The sequence below is a fragment of the Chrysoperla carnea genome, chromosome 2 (genome assembly GCF_905475395.1).
Source record: "Chrysoperla carnea chromosome 2, inChrCarn1.1, whole genome shotgun sequence".
Lineage (NCBI taxonomy): Eukaryota > Metazoa > Arthropoda > Insecta > Neuroptera > Chrysopidae > Chrysoperla > Chrysoperla carnea.
The window spans coordinates 95,880,332-95,897,898 of record NC_058338.1 but is presented as its reverse complement, the minus strand read 5'-3'; the positions used below and the strand labels follow the sequence as shown (position 1 = coordinate 95,897,898).

The window sequence follows — 17,567 nt, the reverse complement described above, 5'->3', positions numbered from 1 at the left end:
GAGTAACATTAGTGTGACTCTTAGACCATTGAGTACGCAGACTGAGCATCGCCTATATTTCCATATAGTGAGAGGTGCGCCAACAAATGAGGTAATTGCTTGGGTCAGGAAGGGACATTTATCTTATCAAAACAATATAAGGATATTTATCAAAAAAACACATTAAATGTCAAATTTTCATATCACAAAAATATTTTACATAAAACATCGTGATTTTACTGAAATTTTTCGCTTTTTAATTTAAAAAGATACTTATCACATATCACTTTACATTTGTTCTTACGAATATGTAACTGTAATGTCAATGCTTCTGTTGTTTTAAGCTGACTTCTGTTATTCGCGCATAATTCAAATTAAAGTAATATTAATGTGATTTCTGTTCCGATTTTTACGGAACCGGGCGCAATCTGTTCATAGGAGGGTGTAGAAAAAGTTAGTTTGGTCAGAAAGTGTGCTCTTTAAATTTTATCGTGAGTGCACTGACATTTTTTCCTAAGCCTCGTAGTTATTTAGATACAAGCGATGGATTCAAATATTTGATTCAAAACACATTTTATCATCGACCGAAATTCAAATTTCCTGAATATTCCCTGAAATTTCAAGTTCTTACAGGTGATTCACCTCTTTTATTCTTAGGATTCGCCTGGAATGGAATAAAGATATTGGCTCGGAGGTTAAAAAAAATTCCCAAAAAAGTTTAGTGTTAAATTTTTATTTAATATATAATATAAATTCTCTCAATATTCGTAATAATAAATACAAAAAAAAAAAACAATAATTTGGAAATTTAATACTACAAAAATATGTTTTATGTTAGAGGCCAGAAAGATAAGGGGTGGAGAGGTGTAATTTTAATAATTAAAAAAGTTATCTAACGACCTTGAAAACTGTCTCTCAAATTTCTGAACAAAACAACTGGTGCTTTGTTAAATTATTAATACATACTTCAAACTTGGTATGTCGCTTCCTTTTGACAAATTTCCTGCCGCGTTTTTTAATCTAAACGCACCACTTTCGAAAAAAGCTGTAGAGAGAAAGTTCGGTAGACTCGCACAAAACGAAGCCACTCACCAAGTTTCAAGTATATATTAATAATTTAACAAAACACCCTTTCTGTCCAGTGGTTGTATAAACTTGAAAGTTAAAAAAAACAATTAAATAAAATTTTTATTAAGTTCGTGTGGGCACGTCCAGTGAACTATCAAAATCTGGTGTGACCATAACATTTGTAGTATCACTTCCATGTTCCACCGAGGGCACTGGACTATTACCCATGGACGCCGCTTGATTCACTAAACGTTGGCGTTCAATGTACATCGACACTCGAATATTTTCCAATTGATGATGACGACATAATTTAATTAATGCAAATACACCTAAGCCCACCCAACAAGCAAACGAACCCCATGCCCCAAATTGTGCGACACCAATTTCAATATAAAATCCGGATGTATCAATGTTATCCTTTTTATCAATATCACGACCTGCAGCAACTTCACATCTAGAATAACAAATGAAAATCAAGATATTACATGCGAGAGCCGAGTAGCTATAAATCGGGAATCCCAGGGAATAACATTGGCCGGAGTTATTATGCAAGTCAAATTCGGTGCCTGTTTCTAGACTGTCTCAAAATTCATTGCCTTTTAATACTCCCATCAAATTAGATGAAATTTCATATGATTTACTGAAGTTTTTGAGGCAGTAGATAGGAACTGATCTTTCTGAAAATTCGATTGATTGGAAACAATCAAAATATACAGATCGATTGGACATTTTATCTTTAAAAACTTTTATCAGAAGCATTTTTCCCTAAAATCAATCGATCGACAAAAATCAATCGAAAATTTTACGCCCGATAACTTTGGGCTGACCTTGAGTTTTTCTAAAAAATGTGTAGTTTTCGAGTAAATTGCAAAAAATTATGGAAAAACATAGAAAATCCTTGATTTTTCCGAAATCAATGTTTTTTTTCTGCACGTACGAAAATTTTTATTCTATAGGTAAAAATATAAAACCTGGCGTAGATGGCATTACTGCCTCCAAAACTTTTTTCACCTGCCCTGATGGGAGGATAGGGACAATCCTACTAAAGAAGACTCTATCTACCGATTTTAATTGAAACATTTTTATAGGTCACTGTATACCTTTAGAAGAAACACACAACGCGATAAAGTACAATATTTATAAGAAAAACACACAACACGATAAAGTACAAAATATTTATAAACAGTATCCGGATACACAGGACAGTAATACCAAAAGTATTTTCAAAAACACAAAACATGCAAAAGTCAAGGAGAGCAATATTTTTAAATAACGAAAGGAATCGGCTGTCAAAAATAAAAAGAACGCTATAAACACAATAATACAAAATTTCTATAAAATAAATAAATATATCAACGCATTCTATAATCTTTTTATTCAATGAAAACGATCAACTGAGTGAACTAATGAAAAGTATACCCGAATAAATTGTGGGTATAAAAAAACTGTTAACTTACGATGGAAAACGTTGTGTCATATTCTGACACCACGTCATAAAGCCCAATGTTATCATGATGGCCCCAATTACAGTAAAACCTGCTAAATTTATGCAAACAACCACATTAACAAATGTCGATAGAAAACTGCTATCTTCTCCTCGAAATGCTAGCATCGACAATCGATATATTTGGAGGGCACACACAAGAAAAGATACAACGCCAAGTACAATCGTGTAGTTACAATACGCTTTGGAAGCCCAATCAACATTTAATTGTCCATCGGATTCCTGCCATTCACCAACTGAAAATAAAAGACAATGTCCTCTACAAAACGAGAAGGACATATATTAGCTAACTGATAATGAATGTTATAAGCGGAGCAAAAATATTTTTAATTATTACAAGTATTTTGCACTTTCATGGAAATTAATTTGTACCATTTGATACCATTTTATTGCAAATTTTATCTATTTTCAGGAAAATTTGGTGTGGCAGCTCTTATCGTGGCAGAAAGGTCTGTCACACCAGTAAAAAATAAAAAAATCCTGACAAAAATATTTCTGCCAGGAGAAACCCTGGCACACCTAGTACATATTGTACCTATCGTTAAATAGTATTGTTTCATATGCGAAATTTCGAAATCCGTGTAAGTGCAGTTTTACTGTCACGGGCTCCAGGGCTATTGCGAAAAGATACAAAAATAAATACCTAAATTCGTCATCGTGCATTACCATTGGCACTAGAAGACATAACGATAAAATTAATGCAATTACGTAGCCAGCAATTTGGCTTAGTAAAAGAACATTATTTAATGACATTGTTGTCAATATTTTTTTCAATACATTTAGTAATTAACACTTAAATTTCGGAAAAAAGTTATTTATTAGTTTCTAATTTTTGTATTTGTAAATAATAATATGTCATTCTTTCAATTTGACAGATAGATGAAAAGCAAATATGGCCGCATTCAGACTAGCTTATTTCAATTGAAATGCGTTCCACATTTGTGTAGTCTAATTTCATCAATAATACTAGTATAGAGTGTAGTAAGATAATATAAAAGACAGGTGTTCCAATCCAACAATGCATGGTGGGAAATGTGTCAAGCGTTTGGCATATTAACTGTCAACTAAATTACTTTCATACTAACTCCCATAAGTCTCATAATCAAAATAAATATTTTATTATATTTTATGGAATTCCAAAGTATTCTTAATACTGAGAATAAGTAAATTAGTAATGTAATTTAAAAAACAGGTTGTTATAATATTATTGCAAAAACAATTTATTTGCGAACAATCTTTGTAGAAGAACGCACGCATATATGCACTTCGAGAACTAAAAACAACAAAAATGTGAAGCCGTAAGGAAATGAATTTCTACCAGGGTTCGAAAATATCCGATATTTATTATAAATATCAAAATATCGGATATTTTTGATATATATCCGATATATATCTAAATTTTGATATTTTAAAAAAAAAACTAAAATGTTTTAAAGGTTTTATTTACTTAGGCACTTCAAATCAGACAAATGAAACCAAAACATAAAATATTCTTCTAGATCAGGCAAAATCAATTAAAAATGATAAAATTTTTATAAATAAAAATCAATTTTAAAACAAAAAACAATTTTATAAATTGTTATCAGTCAATGGTCATACCTACACTTGGGCAACAAAACAATAAACATTACAAATAATAACTCTAGAGTATAATCAGACTTTTAATTATCAAATCAGTCATCAGTCCTGTTAATTATCAAATAACAAATAAAAAAATGTCGTTTCATAATTGTGCTTGGTTTGACTGCAAGGAAGATAAAGCTAGATCATCTTCCTATTCTGAATCTTACTTTTTGTGACACGACACGATTTGTGCTTAGTATTTGTAGGTTTTAAGTCTACTCCAATGCCATCAAAATTTGGGAAGTAGAAATACGGTAACAAACGCCAAAAATTACTAAATAATATTAAATTTTTTAAAATCATTTTTGTATTGATATATATCATAAAAATTCACGTGATATATATCGGATATATATCATGATATATATCCATTGATATATATCCTCGAACCCTGATTTCTACAAAACTTTAATTATTGCGTATTTTGTGGCATTCAGAAAAGATAAGTGAGTGTTTAACAGCTTCCTGAATATTTCTTGTTAAAAGCTTATGAAAGTTTTGCACATGCAATAATGATTTTCCATAGCTAGTGAAAAGTTCTTCGACTTTTTTAATATACAAGTTGATATACAGCCTCACTAAGATATTTTAAGTTATCATGATTTATTGCATCCATGTGCAGTCAGACCTTGCATTTGATAAAGGTAATGGAGAATTAATTGCTCTTTCACATACTTCGCAATCAGAGGACGAAAAAAAACTGCCCAACCGCAAAGGTAATACATTATATTATCTTAACTTCAGGTTGTGAACACTGGTTTCTATGAAAGCAGCCACTATTGATCCATAGGCAAATAAACAAAGCATCTGTACAGGATTTGTCAACAAAACAAAATAAAATGGAAACAAATCATTTATTAATCAAAACCGAATGTTTTACACTTGAAAATAATTTAAAAATAGAAACAATAAAGATTAAAAAAGAAATATTTAAGGAAAATGAAACAACACAACATGTAAGAATTAGAGAAGATAAACCTGAAGATACTTTTACAATGAAACATGTATCAATTAAAGAAGAAATACCAGAAGAAACTGTTAAAATAGAACATGTATTTATTAAAGAAGAAATACTGGAAGAAACCGAAAAAGAACACGAAAATAAAAATAAACTCGATCAACTGAATACTGAATTTATTATTAAAAATGAAATATTCGATGAAAATACTTTAGAACATCAACGAATTAATGATGGACATAAACCTTTTTCATGTGAAGTTTGTAACAAAAAATTTACTCGCAAAACAAATTTAACGGAACATAAACGCATTCATATTGGAGATAAGCGTTTTTCATGTGCAATTTGTGATAAAGCGTTTACTCAAAAAATCAGTTTAATTAAACATAATCGAATACATACTGGAGAAAAACCGTTTTCATGTGAAGCCTGTGATAAGAAATTTAATTCATCGTATAATTTAACTCGTCATAAACGAATTCATACTGGAGAGAAAACATTATCATGTGAAATTTGTAATAAAAAATTTTACATAAAAAATGCCTTAACTCGACATCAACAAATCCACACTAGAGAAAAACCTTTTTCTTGTGAAATTTGCCTTAAAACGTTTAGTGCAAAACACAGTTTACGAATACATAAACGAACTCATAAATAAAAACTTTTAATTTGGTTAGTTGCATAATACTGACTTTAATTTTGTTAATATTGTATTTAAAAAAATTTTATTTTACTTATGTAAGCTCTGTATAATATTTATTACCTGAATTCTTTTTAATTGTTATCCTTATCTGATATATCATTACTCTAGCAATTTTTTTTCTCCCCTACCCTTATCTTCTTCGTTCCGTTATCAAATTTCATGATTCACCCCTCATTTTCAAGTTTTTTATGTCTAGGTTTGACGAGAAATATACTCACGGTCTGAAAATGTACCGCTTAGGAAAAAACACGCTAGATAAATGTTAGTTTTTACAGATGCACTCCTAATACTCCAGACCAGTGTTACCAACAATTAATTTCCAATCCCACTAGATAGACGATAGAAAACCACTAAGACTTCTGCCATAATAAAAATTCAAAACTTTAAATTTATTATGAAGCAAATAATTGAAAATTTAAAACTTATATTTCTGAAAGTCTATTTAGATTTTTATGATGTTGTTCAATGAACTTTAGGTTAATAAAAATTCAATTAATATTTATGAAAACAGTTCTTTATATAAAATAGAAAAACAATAGAGTACACATTTTTACTCTATAGCAAACAATATTTTACTCAAACAAATCATAAATTAAACCACTAAAAAGTAAATAATCCCACTAACAAAATATAAAAATTACTAATTTTAGTAGTAAAACCACTAAGTTGGGAACTTTGCTCCAGACATATAATACTCAAAACCATAGATAAAAGATTTAGTTATATTGGGTGCGTTTGGCAGAAAAAAGCGCTTACTAGCGCTGAAAAACAAACTGTACAGTTTGCGGCCAGGACATGTTTGCTAACTTCAGTTGCGCTGACACAATTATTATTATTAAAATATCTTCCATCTCTTCTTCATCATTCACAACATTATTTAATATATTATTCATTATTGGTAATTTTTTAATATGAATAATTTACAAGCATATATTTAAATTAGGTTAGGTTCTTCGGTTAAAGCTAACTTAGCGCCATTTTGCTAACAAGCGCTTCCTAGCGCTTTTTTCTGCTAAACGCACCCATTGTATAGATATCCTTCTCTTTAGAGAACTTTTTACTTTGGAATAATTCGTGCACCAGTCGTTAGTAGCGTTAGTTTTGCCTGGTGTTTTTTTTTTTTTTTTTTTTTTTTAATTCAAAATTTTTATATAATCTTATTTCTGAAATATAATAGGAGATGGCGAAAAATGTTTTCAGCAATAAAGTTTTATGATTTATTTAAATCAATATTTTCAAACATTTTTTTACAATATTTTTTATATAAAGTAAATTTATTTATTTAATAATTTAAATTAAATTGTTTTTAAATTCAATGATATATTTCTTAGAACTTTTCGGGGTAGTCAAGGTAATAGTTTACTTTTAGCACTTTTTCTAAAAAACATTTTCAAGCATTTTTTACGTAGATTACGAATCCGTATGCGACGATACCGAAAAACTTACAGTTTTTCTTTAATTCAGGAAAATATACTCAATTTTCTTGGTTAATATTTTCAAGCCTAAAAATTAATAACTGTATTAAATTAATTAAAAATAGGTCGTTATTTACTTTATTTATTATTAAATATGTTAAAATTATACAAAAATTATAAAAATATATTCAATAAAATAACATTTTTAAATATTTAAGTATTAAGTTTCAAAATGAATATGGCGTCAACATGTGACATCTACCTTGTTTGTGTAAACATGCAAAAATAGGGTTGACGACACAGTTAATGGATAGTATGAAAGCCTAAAAACAACTATTAATCTATGATACTCATGCTAACTCGATCCCGTTAAAAGTATGATTGACATCAAATCAAAGAGTGAACGCAAGGGCCAAAAACCCGCAGACCCGTGCTAACTCGACCCCATTAAAGGCATGGCCAACCTGTTGATTACAGGGTGAATTCAATCACAGAGTGAACGCAAGGGCCAAAAACCCGCAGACCCGTCCTAACTCGACCCCATTAAGCTCTATCCTAAAGAGCAAGAAGAACAACATATAAAATCAGCAATAATAAAATTCTCTCTCGAAAACGTTGCGAGCTCCTATACTTTTATATTGTATATTAAGACATGGGCATTAATAATCATGTTTCGTCATTGATTATCCTTCTCAATCATCTTGGAGAGGTACTTCTCACTCCTGCCAAATCCAGTTTGTATATTACCAAAGGCATAAACGGACCCATTTTATATCAAAATAACGTGGCTCTGAGTGTTTAATAGTTTTGTACTTTATTCTTAACAAAAAAGGAGTTTTATTTTATGATCATTTTATTTTGCTAATCAAAATAACAAGATTTTTATGTTCATGATCGTTTAATTCGTTTTTGTGGGTAAAAACTCGATCGCAATTTTGGCATGCATATGGAGGTCCTAAATGAATTTGTATATGTTTCATGAAACTTATTTTGTTGCTTAATATTTTTAAGCAAATATCACATTTAAATGATTTTCCCTTTGTATAAGCCCTTACGCCACATGAGTAAGGTATTTCCTCATGAATTCGTATATGCCTATTTAAATTGTTCCTATGGGTAAATTTTTTATCACACACATTACACGTAAAAGGTTTTTCCCCAGTATGAATTCGTATATGCTGATTTAAAAGGTCCTTTAGGGTAAATTTTTTATCACACACAGTACACGAATGAGGTTTTTCCCCAGTATGAATTAGTATATGCCTATCAAAACTGTTCTTATGGGTAAATTTTTTATTACACACATAACAAGAAAAAGGTTTTTCCTGAGTATGAATTCGTATATGCTGATTTAAATGGGCCGTTTGGGTAAATTTTTTATCACACACAGTACACGTAAAGGGTTTTTCCCCAGTATGAATTCGTATATGCTGATTTAAATAGTTCTTTAGAGTAAATTTTTTATCACACACAGTACACGAATGAGGTTTTTCCCCAGTATGAATTTGAATATGCTTATCTAAACTGATTTTGTAGGTAAATTTTTTATCACACACAGTACACGAATGAGGTTTTTCCCCAGTATGAATTCGTATATGCTGATTTAAATGGTCCTTTAGGGTAAATTTTTTATCACACACAGTACACGAATGAGGTTTTTCCCCAGTATGAATTAGTTTATGCCTATTTAAATTGTTCCTATGGGTAAATTTTTTATCACACACATTACACGTAAAAGGTTTTTCCCCAGTATGAATTCGTATATGCTGATTTAAATGGTCCTTTAGGGTAAATTTTTTATCACACACAGTACACGAATGAGGTTTTTCCCCAGTATGAATTAGTATATGCTTATTTAAATCGTTCCTTTGGGTACATTTTTTTTCACAAACATAACAAGAGAAAAGTTTTTCCCCAGTATGAATACGTAAATGGTTAACTAAAGTTCTCTTTAGGGTAAATGTTTTTTCACAAACATCACAAGAATAGTTTTCTTTTTTATCATGATCTGGATTAGTTACTTCCAATACTTCATCGTAATATTCGTCTTTAATTATTAGCTCTGAATGTAATTCTTGTTCAATTTTTATTCGTTCTTTTTCTATAATTTTCGCCTTATTATCAATATCATCACTCATGTTATGATTGTTTAGATCCAATTCCTTAAACATTTCATCATTATCTTTATCTTCATGCTTAATTATCAGCTCGGAACATGATTTTTCTATCTTCATATTTTCACCTGTTATTTCAAAATAATTTATTTTAAAATAATGTATTTTTATCCAGCAATAAAAAACAAATCCTTACCATCCATTTTTTAAGAATCTTAAGTAAACAATTTTTGTAATTCAACCTAAACTTTTAATTTATCTTTAATCGTACCATACCGTAAAAAGTTAAAAGCTACGGAAGCCTGAATGTCTCAATAGCTTTTTTTTTAAAAGTGTCTACCCACAAATATAAAACGAACTAGTACACTTTCAACAAGTGCACTTGTGACTCGTGGGACATTATGGAAACAAACTTTTCTGAAAATGTCAGTCGGTAATGACTATTCTTTAATTAGCCACTACCGAAACTGCCTGGAATTATTAATAATTGTATGTCCGGATTTAATGATAATAATTAAATTTAATGATAATGTTTATAATTTGTCTTACGTTGTTAGTTAAAAATTTTTATTAATATTTTTTAAATAATATTAATAAAAATTTTTAACTAATCTAATATGGGAACTGACAAATCGAGGCACGCAGTCTGGTGGTAGAAAAAACAAACTATTAATGGGTTACAACTGTCGAGAGATACAGTTTATATTAGCAATAAATTGTTATTAATAAATTATCGATAAATAAAATTAAAAATGGAAGTTAGAATTTTTACAGAAATTGTTAAATAAAAAAATAGAGTAACTTGTGCAGATAGAGATTGTAAAATTAAAGCAAATAAAAATTTAAACATAGTTTTCCTTAAATTTCCAAAAGCAGGCGATCGTTCAGTGTTATTAAGGTTGGCTGATAAGTCCCCGGTCTGACACATAGATGGCGTCGCTAGTATTAAATGCATATTATTTTTATATAGTACCAACCTTCAAATGATTCGTGTCAAAATTTGACGTCTGTAAGTCAATTAGTTTGTGAGATAGAGCGTCTTTTGTGAAGCAACTTTTGTTATTGTGAAAAAAATGGAAAAAAAGGAATTTCGTGTTTTGATAAAATACTGTTTTCTGAAGGGAAAAAATACAGTGGAAGCAAAAACTTGGCTTGATAATGAGTTTCCGGACTCTGTATTTTTTCCCTTCAGAAAACAGTATTTTATCAAAACACGAAATTCCTTTTTTTCCATTTTTTTCACAATAACAAAAGTTGCTTCACAAAAGACGCTCTATCTCACAAACTAATTGACTTACAGACGTCAAATTTTGACACGAATCATTTGAAGGTTGGTACTATATAAAAATAATATGCATTTAATACTAGCGACGCCATCTATGTGTCAGACCGGGGACTTATCAGCCAACCTATTAGAAAATTTTTCTAATAACAATTTTTTGTTACTACAAATATTATAATAATTATTTTGAAGTTAAATTTGTATAATAATAATAATAATAATAAATTAATAAAATATTTTATCAACAGTATAATACTTTGAGCATTCTTTAAATAATAATAACTTTTGATTAAAATACATATATTTTATTTCGCAACTAATTCTGTCTGCCGATTACATAACATTCAATTTGACTGCCAGGTATTAACTGGTTATCATTATTATTTTGAAGTTGATACATCTTTGTTTTTGAGTAACCATGCCTCATGTAATAATCGTTCAAAAAACGTCAACTTTATAGCTTTGAGCGATGACTACAAAACGAAAAATGTTTTTTTAACGTTATATTAACTATCATATGGGTTAAACATTTAAAAGTGTGAGTTATTTTCCGACATGTTTTTTAAGCCACGCCTCCATGTCAGTTTCCAATAGAATAAATTTATGTAAGAATAAAAAACTAAATTAAAACTACGTTTAGTTTTTATATTCATGTATTGTTTAGCTTACTAAACTTACCAGATGGCAGCACGGTCTGAACTGACCACGTGACTTAATTTGACGCTCAAACCCAGCGTTAAGCGTCAGCATGAAAATAGTCATACTCAGGTAAACTAACTCAGGTATAGTTTAATTTAAAAACTTAAATTTACAAAGCGTATACATTCTTTTATGCGATCTCATTACTGTACACATCTGGCTTTGCGATTAAAGCATTAATAATATCAATTAATTTCGTATAGTTCAGTTTCTAGTCGCTCGTCGCCAATCTGTACTCTAATGGCTGTACGATTTCCAGTTTCTATGAACGCAACCAATGTTAACCATAAAATAATCTCAAAATGGCATCTTATGTCAAATTATTGTAAACTCAACAGCTAGGAAAATTAGCAAATAAAATTTATTTCGCGATTTTATTTACCACGGAAAAAAAACATGGAACTTGAAAAACAATTAAATAAAGAATTTATTATTAAAGAAGAAATATTAGAAGAACCTGTTGAAATAGAACATGTATCAATTAAAGAAGAACCTGTTGAAATAGAACATGTATTTATTAAAGAAGAAATATTAGAAGAACCTGTTGAAATTAAACAGGAAGAAAATCATTTAAATGACTCAATCACAGAATATGAAAATATTAAACTTGAACAACAATTAAATACAGAAATTGTAATAGAAGACGAAATTTTGAATGAAAATATCTTAGAACATCAACAAACTGATATCGAAGACAAACAGTTAACATGTGAAATTTGTGACAAAAAATTTACTGAAAGAAGTAATTTAAATAGACATAAGCGAATTCATACGGGAGAGAAACCATTTTCATGTGACTTTTGTGAAAAGAAATTTCACCAGAAAGGGGATTTAATTAAACATAAACGAACGCATACCGGAGAAAAACCATTTAATTGTGAAGTTTGTGATAAAAATTTTACTCGAAAAACTTCTTTAATTACACATAAACGAATTCATACCAGAGAAAAGCCATTTACATGTGAAGTTTGTGATAAAACATTTTATGGTAGAGGTAATTTAACTAGACATAAGCGAATTCATATTGAAGAAAATCCATTTAAATGTCAAGTTTGTGATAAAATATTTAGTGGTAGAAGTAGTTTAAATAGACATATACTCATTCATACGGGAGAAAAGCCATTTTCATGTGAAGTTTGTGATAAAAAATTTATTGAGAAAAGCGTTTTAATTCAACACACACGTATGCATACTGGAGAAAAACCATTTAGTTGTGAAATTTGTAATAAAAAATTTACTCGGAAAAATTATTTAAAGGAACATAAATTCAGTCATATTAGAGAACAAACCATTTTCATGATACAATTGTGATGAAAAATTTAATTCCCAAAGTTATTTAACTCGTCATGAACGAATTCATACATGAGAGAAATTTCAATTAGACATCAAACTAGTAAATAATTGTTAATAATAATGTTAATATTAAAATAAATTATTATTTAATCAATACATAGTATAAAACAAAGTCGCTTTCTCTGTCCCTATGTCCCTTTGTATGCTTAAATCTTTGAAACTACGCAACGAATTTTGATGCGGTTTTTTTAAAGTGATTCAAGAGGAAGGTTTTTATGTATAATACATCCATATTTTAGTAGAGTAAGGGGTTGAAAGGGATATGCTTCAAAAACTAAAAAAGTTGTGCATCGATTAAGCTCAAATATTGACACGATATACAACCAGCTTCAAAGATCTATTGTTTTTATCTACTTTTAACCTTCGGAGGGTAAAAAGGTGTAGCGAGAAAGTGGGAAGGAACTATCGAATATTTACAAATATACCTAAGTGGGGTATCATGGGGCAAGGAAATGTGGAGGGAGGGGTGCAAGTGGGGATGTTGATTGGCTGCGGCTCTCATTTGCAGACAATTCAAATAGAACGATAATACTTCGTGTGTTTTAGATTTTAATATTCCTATATCAATGGTTTTAGATTGCCTCAAGCAATATGCCTGCTTTTGATTGGCTACGGCTTTTCGTACTCTCAATTGCGGGAAAATTTAAATGGGTAGCGAATTCTGCGTGTGTTGTAGATTGGTCCGAGCAAAAAAATTTTTCTATTTAAAGTTTACCCAAAGGAAAAATATGTATTTAAAAAAAAAAAAAATACAATTTAGAAATTAATTACAAATATAATATTATAAGTACCATGTTTTAACATTTCTTGAACATATTCTTGTTTGGTTGAATAAGGATCACCAAATTGATTACACGTCAAGTTTTGATATTCATCCCACTTATCTGCAATATATCGTACAACATCTTTACGTGTACAATTTGGATATAATTTAAATATTCTTTTTAACTTCCCGCTAAGAAAATAGGGAAGATATTCTGTTGATAGTATAAATTTGTATTTAGTTGTACTTCTGTATTTTCGTTTAAAATTGCAATATTTTCAATGTGCCTATTGTCTTCGGGATGCACTTCCATAGATACAAAAGATAAATTATCTTCATATTCATAAAGTGATTCACAATTATCATCATTTTCAGAATTCCCACTTTGTATTGTGAAACTTAGGATATTACTGTTAGCTTGTGAATTCGTATTTTTAGTTTCTTTTTGTAAGTTATTAAAGCCTTCCTTAACTTCATCTTCATCTGCGTCTGTTTGTTGAGTATCTTTCTTTTTATATTTTATAATTATAATATATTTCTTTAAAAACTGTTTCTTCAGATTTCCAGTTAATTCCTTTTTATATACCGGTTCACAGACATCATAATGTGGGCCATTCAACTTTACCGTGCTAAACAAACGTATTAATAAGTCGGGATTATTTCCATATATTTCATACGGATGTGCGTTTTCACTTCTATATAATTCTACTTGACATTTATATATTCTTACTGCAGCCCGAATTTCACAAGGGGTCTTTTTGGACAACATTTGGTGTTCAGTAGATTTGCAGCTCCGTATACTTAGCAGATAAAGTTATTATTTTTCACTCTAACTATTTCCATTCATTTGGGAATCGTTTGGGAGGATTTGGGAATATAATTTTAGAATTTGGGAATTATTAGTTTTCCTGTAATTAATGATTCTTTTTTTCAGAGTATAGTTAGCAGGTAGGAAATGAAATCAACTTAATTTTTATGTTATTTGAAAGGAAATCATTTGGGAATTACGATAAAAGCGGTTTCAGAGTTTGGGAATGTATAATGAATTAATTACACCTATTTTTTAGTTTATTTATAGGTTATGTTAATTAAGCGTACCCGAACCATTAATTGTTATATGGCAGTATGGCGCCAATATTCAAATATTACTGAATAATTTATTTTTTAATTTATGTAAATGTTAAGTTTTATTTTGCATAAAAACTGTTCTTATTCAATTGGGAATCGTTTGGGAAGATTTAGGAATATAATTTTATTATTTAGGACTGATAAGTTTTCATTCAATTGATTAGTTTTTCAAAGCGTATACTAAGCAGATCAAAAATTAAATTTTCACCATTTTTAAGTTATTTGATAATAATTTACCCGGAGACTAATCTAATTTATTTGAGAATTACATTTAGCACGGTTTCATCATTTGAGACAGTATAATTAATTAATTATTTACATTTATTTTTTAGTTTATTTTTTAGTTTATTTTTTATGGTTATATGAATGGCGGGAATATTCAAATGTTACTTTATTTAGATTAATTTTCTTTTTTTAACTTATTTAAATGTTTATTTGTCATTAAAACTATTTTTATTCAATCGGGAAATTTTCAAAGATCGGGAATTGTTTGGGAAGATTTGTTTGAAGTGTTTTGGGAGTGATTAATGTCAAAATATTCAATAGGTAGTTTAGATTTTGGTATTTGATTATTTGATTTATAGTTTATTATTCATAGTTTTTATATGCTAAGTATACGACAAAAACATGTATATTTTGGTGAAGATTAATGCTTTATGCTTTTTTAACTACTCTTAAATTTTTCTATTGAAATAAATTATTATTTCTATTAAAGATTAAAACTTCGACTAATAAAAGAAGTGTTAATTAGGAAGTGAGGAAATGTGAAATATGGATAGGATAGAAAACAAAATTATTCTAAGTGAAGTAACATTTGAATATTGCCGCCATTCATATAACCATAAAAAATCAACTAAAAAAAAAATGTAATTAATTAAATAATTATACTGTCCCAAATGATGAAACCGTGTTTAATGTAATTTCCAAATAAATTAGATTAGTCTCGGGATAAATTATTATCAAATAATATCGCTAATGGCTGGACAATTTCCAGTTTCTATGAACGCAACCAATGTTGACCTTGACTGTAAAATAATCTCAAAATGGCATCTTATGTCAAATTATTGTAAACTCAAGAGTTAGGAAAATTTACAAATAACATTTATTTCGTGATTTTATTTATCACGGAAAAAAACATGGAATTTGAAAAACAATTAAATAAAGAATTTATTATTAAAGATGAAATATTTAAAGAAACTGTTTATGAAATAGAACATGTATCAATTAAAGAAGAAATACCAGAAGAAACTGTTAAAATAGAAAATGTATTTATTAAAGAAGAAATATTAGAAGAACCTGTTAAAATTAAAGAGGAAGAAAATCATTTGAATGACTCAATCACAGAATATGAAGATATTAAACTTGAACAACAATTAAATACAGAACTTATAATTAAAGACGAAATTTTGAATGAAAATCTTTTAGAACATCAACAAACTGATATCGAAGACAAACATTTTTCATGTAAAATTTGTGGTAAAACGTTTATTCTAAAAGAAGATTTTTTTAAGCATGAGTTCATTCACACTCGGGGAAAAAGTTTATCGTGTGAAATTTGTAATAAAACATTTAGTGATAGAAGTAATTTAATTAGACATAAACGGATTCATACCGGACAAAAACCATTTACATGTGAGGTTTGTGAAAAAAAATTTAATCAGAAAAGTGATTTAAACCTACATAAACGAATGCATACTGGAGAAAAACCATTTAATTGTGAAGTTTGTGATAAGAAATTTACACGGAAAAGAGGTTTACTTATCCATAAACTCATTCATACGGGAGAAAAACCATTAACATGTGAATTTTGTGAGAAAATTTTTTTCCAGATACAAGCTTTAAATAGACATTTAAAAATACATACTGGAGAAAAACGAACTATTTGTGAAGTTTCTGATAAGGAATTTACTTGTGACGTTTGTGATAAGAAATTTACTCAGAAATCTAGTTTAATTCAACATAAACTACTTCATAGTGGAGACAAAAAGTTTTCATGTGAGTTTTGTGACAAAAAATTTTCCCAGATGCAACATTTAAATAGACATCGAAGAATACATACAGGAGAAAAACCATATTCTTGTGAGTTTTGTGATAAAAAATTTACTGATCATAGCAATTTAGTTGTTCATGAACGACTTCATAAAGGAGAAAAACCTTTTTCTTGTGAAGTTTGTGATAAAAAATTTAGTCAAAAAATCAATTTAACTTTACATAAAGGTATTCATTTTTGTGAAAAACCTTTGAATGTGAAATCTGAAACTGTTAGTGAACAATTTCCTTGTGATATTTGTAAAAAAATATTTTATCAGCAACAGAATTTATCTAAACATAAAAGGATTCATATTGGCGAAAATCCATTTACATGTGAAGTTTGTGATAAGAAATTTCCTCATAAATATCGTTTAATTCAACATCAACTCATTCATACCGGAGAAAAACCATTTTCATGTGAGATTTGTTTAAAAAAATTTATTCAAAAATGTGATTTAATTGCACATAAAGAAACACATACTGGAGAAAAACCTTTTGCATGTAAAGTTTGTGATAAAAAATTTACTCGCAAAAATAATTTAACTCTTCACAAAATCATTCATACTGGAGAAAGGCCATTTTCATGTGAAGTTTGTGATAAGAAATTTACTCAGAAACGTTATTTAATTCGACATAAACTTAATGTTCATACTGAAGATAAACCTGTCTCATGATGATGATTTTACTTTGGGCTACGTTCAACAGGATGCTGAACCAGTACTTTGATAAAAGAGTAATAAGCTCTGGTAGATAGCTTTCAAGGTCTCCGTAAGGTAATATATAAAGACCAGGTATTTTAATCATTTATGCGGTTGCGCCGCCAAGAGTGTCCAGCATATTAACTGACTTTGAACTAAAGTACTTCCATACCAACTCCCATAATAATAAATATATTTTTTAATAATTAACGATTAAAAAATTAATGTTAGATTGATAAATGTATGTAT

General features: G+C 28.9%; 3 protein-coding genes across 3 annotated transcripts; 1 reads left to right on the top strand and 2 right to left on the bottom strand.

The window, feature by feature from the left end:
* Window positions 1-796: 796 nt before the first annotated feature.
* On the bottom strand, window positions 797-3,424 carry LOC123291781 (transmembrane protein 179). Its single transcript, XM_044872200.1, has 3 exons — window positions 3,195-3,424; window positions 2,505-2,810; window positions 797-1,501 (listed from the first exon to the last, which is right to left on the bottom strand). Exons 1-3 carry the CDS (start codon window positions 3,302-3,304, stop codon window positions 1,171-1,173), a joined length of 747 nt encoding a protein of 248 aa, XP_044728135.1. The 5' UTR covers window positions 3,305-3,424; the 3' UTR covers window positions 797-1,170.
* A 4,051-nt stretch (window positions 3,425-7,475) lies between these two features.
* LOC123291764 (gastrula zinc finger protein XlCGF57.1-like) lies at window positions 7,476-9,860 on the bottom strand. Its single transcript, XM_044872175.1, has 2 exons — window positions 9,561-9,860; window positions 7,476-9,492 (listed from the first exon to the last, which is right to left on the bottom strand). The coding sequence occupies exons 1-2, from the start codon at window positions 9,565-9,567 to the stop codon at window positions 8,099-8,101; spliced, it is 1,401 nt and encodes a 466-aa protein (XP_044728110.1). The 5' UTR covers window positions 9,568-9,860; the 3' UTR covers window positions 7,476-8,098.
* On the top strand, window positions 9,788-17,346 carry LOC123293089 (zinc finger protein OZF-like). The gene is made up of 4 exons (XM_044873803.1): window positions 9,788-9,797; window positions 11,785-12,087; window positions 15,769-16,958; window positions 17,326-17,346. The coding sequence occupies exons 1-4, from the start codon at window positions 9,788-9,790 to the stop codon at window positions 17,344-17,346; spliced, it is 1,524 nt and encodes a 507-aa protein (XP_044729738.1).
* Window positions 17,347-17,567: the final 221 nt, after the last annotated feature.

Excerpts from the sequence above, each read along its gene's own strand:
- LOC123293089 (XM_044873803.1), top strand. Across the intron at positions 12,088-15,768 it reads CAAAAAATTTACTGAAAGAA|ATGAAATATTTAAAGAAACT; the intron begins GTAATTTAAATA and ends TTATTATTAAAG. Across the intron at positions 16,959-17,325 it reads AAAATCCATTTACATGTGAA|GATGCTGAACCAGTACTTTG; the intron begins GTTTGTGATAAG and ends TACGTTCAACAG.
- LOC123291781 (XM_044872200.1), bottom strand. The coding sequence starts at position 3,304 with ATGTCATTAAATAATGTTCTTTTACTAAGCCAAATTGCTGGCTACGTA. Across the intron at positions 2,811-3,194 it reads ATGCACGATGACGAATTTAG|AGGACATTGTCTTTTATTTT; the intron begins GTATTTATTTTT and ends CTCGTTTTGTAG. Across the intron at positions 1,502-2,504 it reads ATGACACAACGTTTTCCATC|ATGTGAAGTTGCTGCAGGTC; the intron begins GTAAGTTAACAG and ends TTGTTATTCTAG.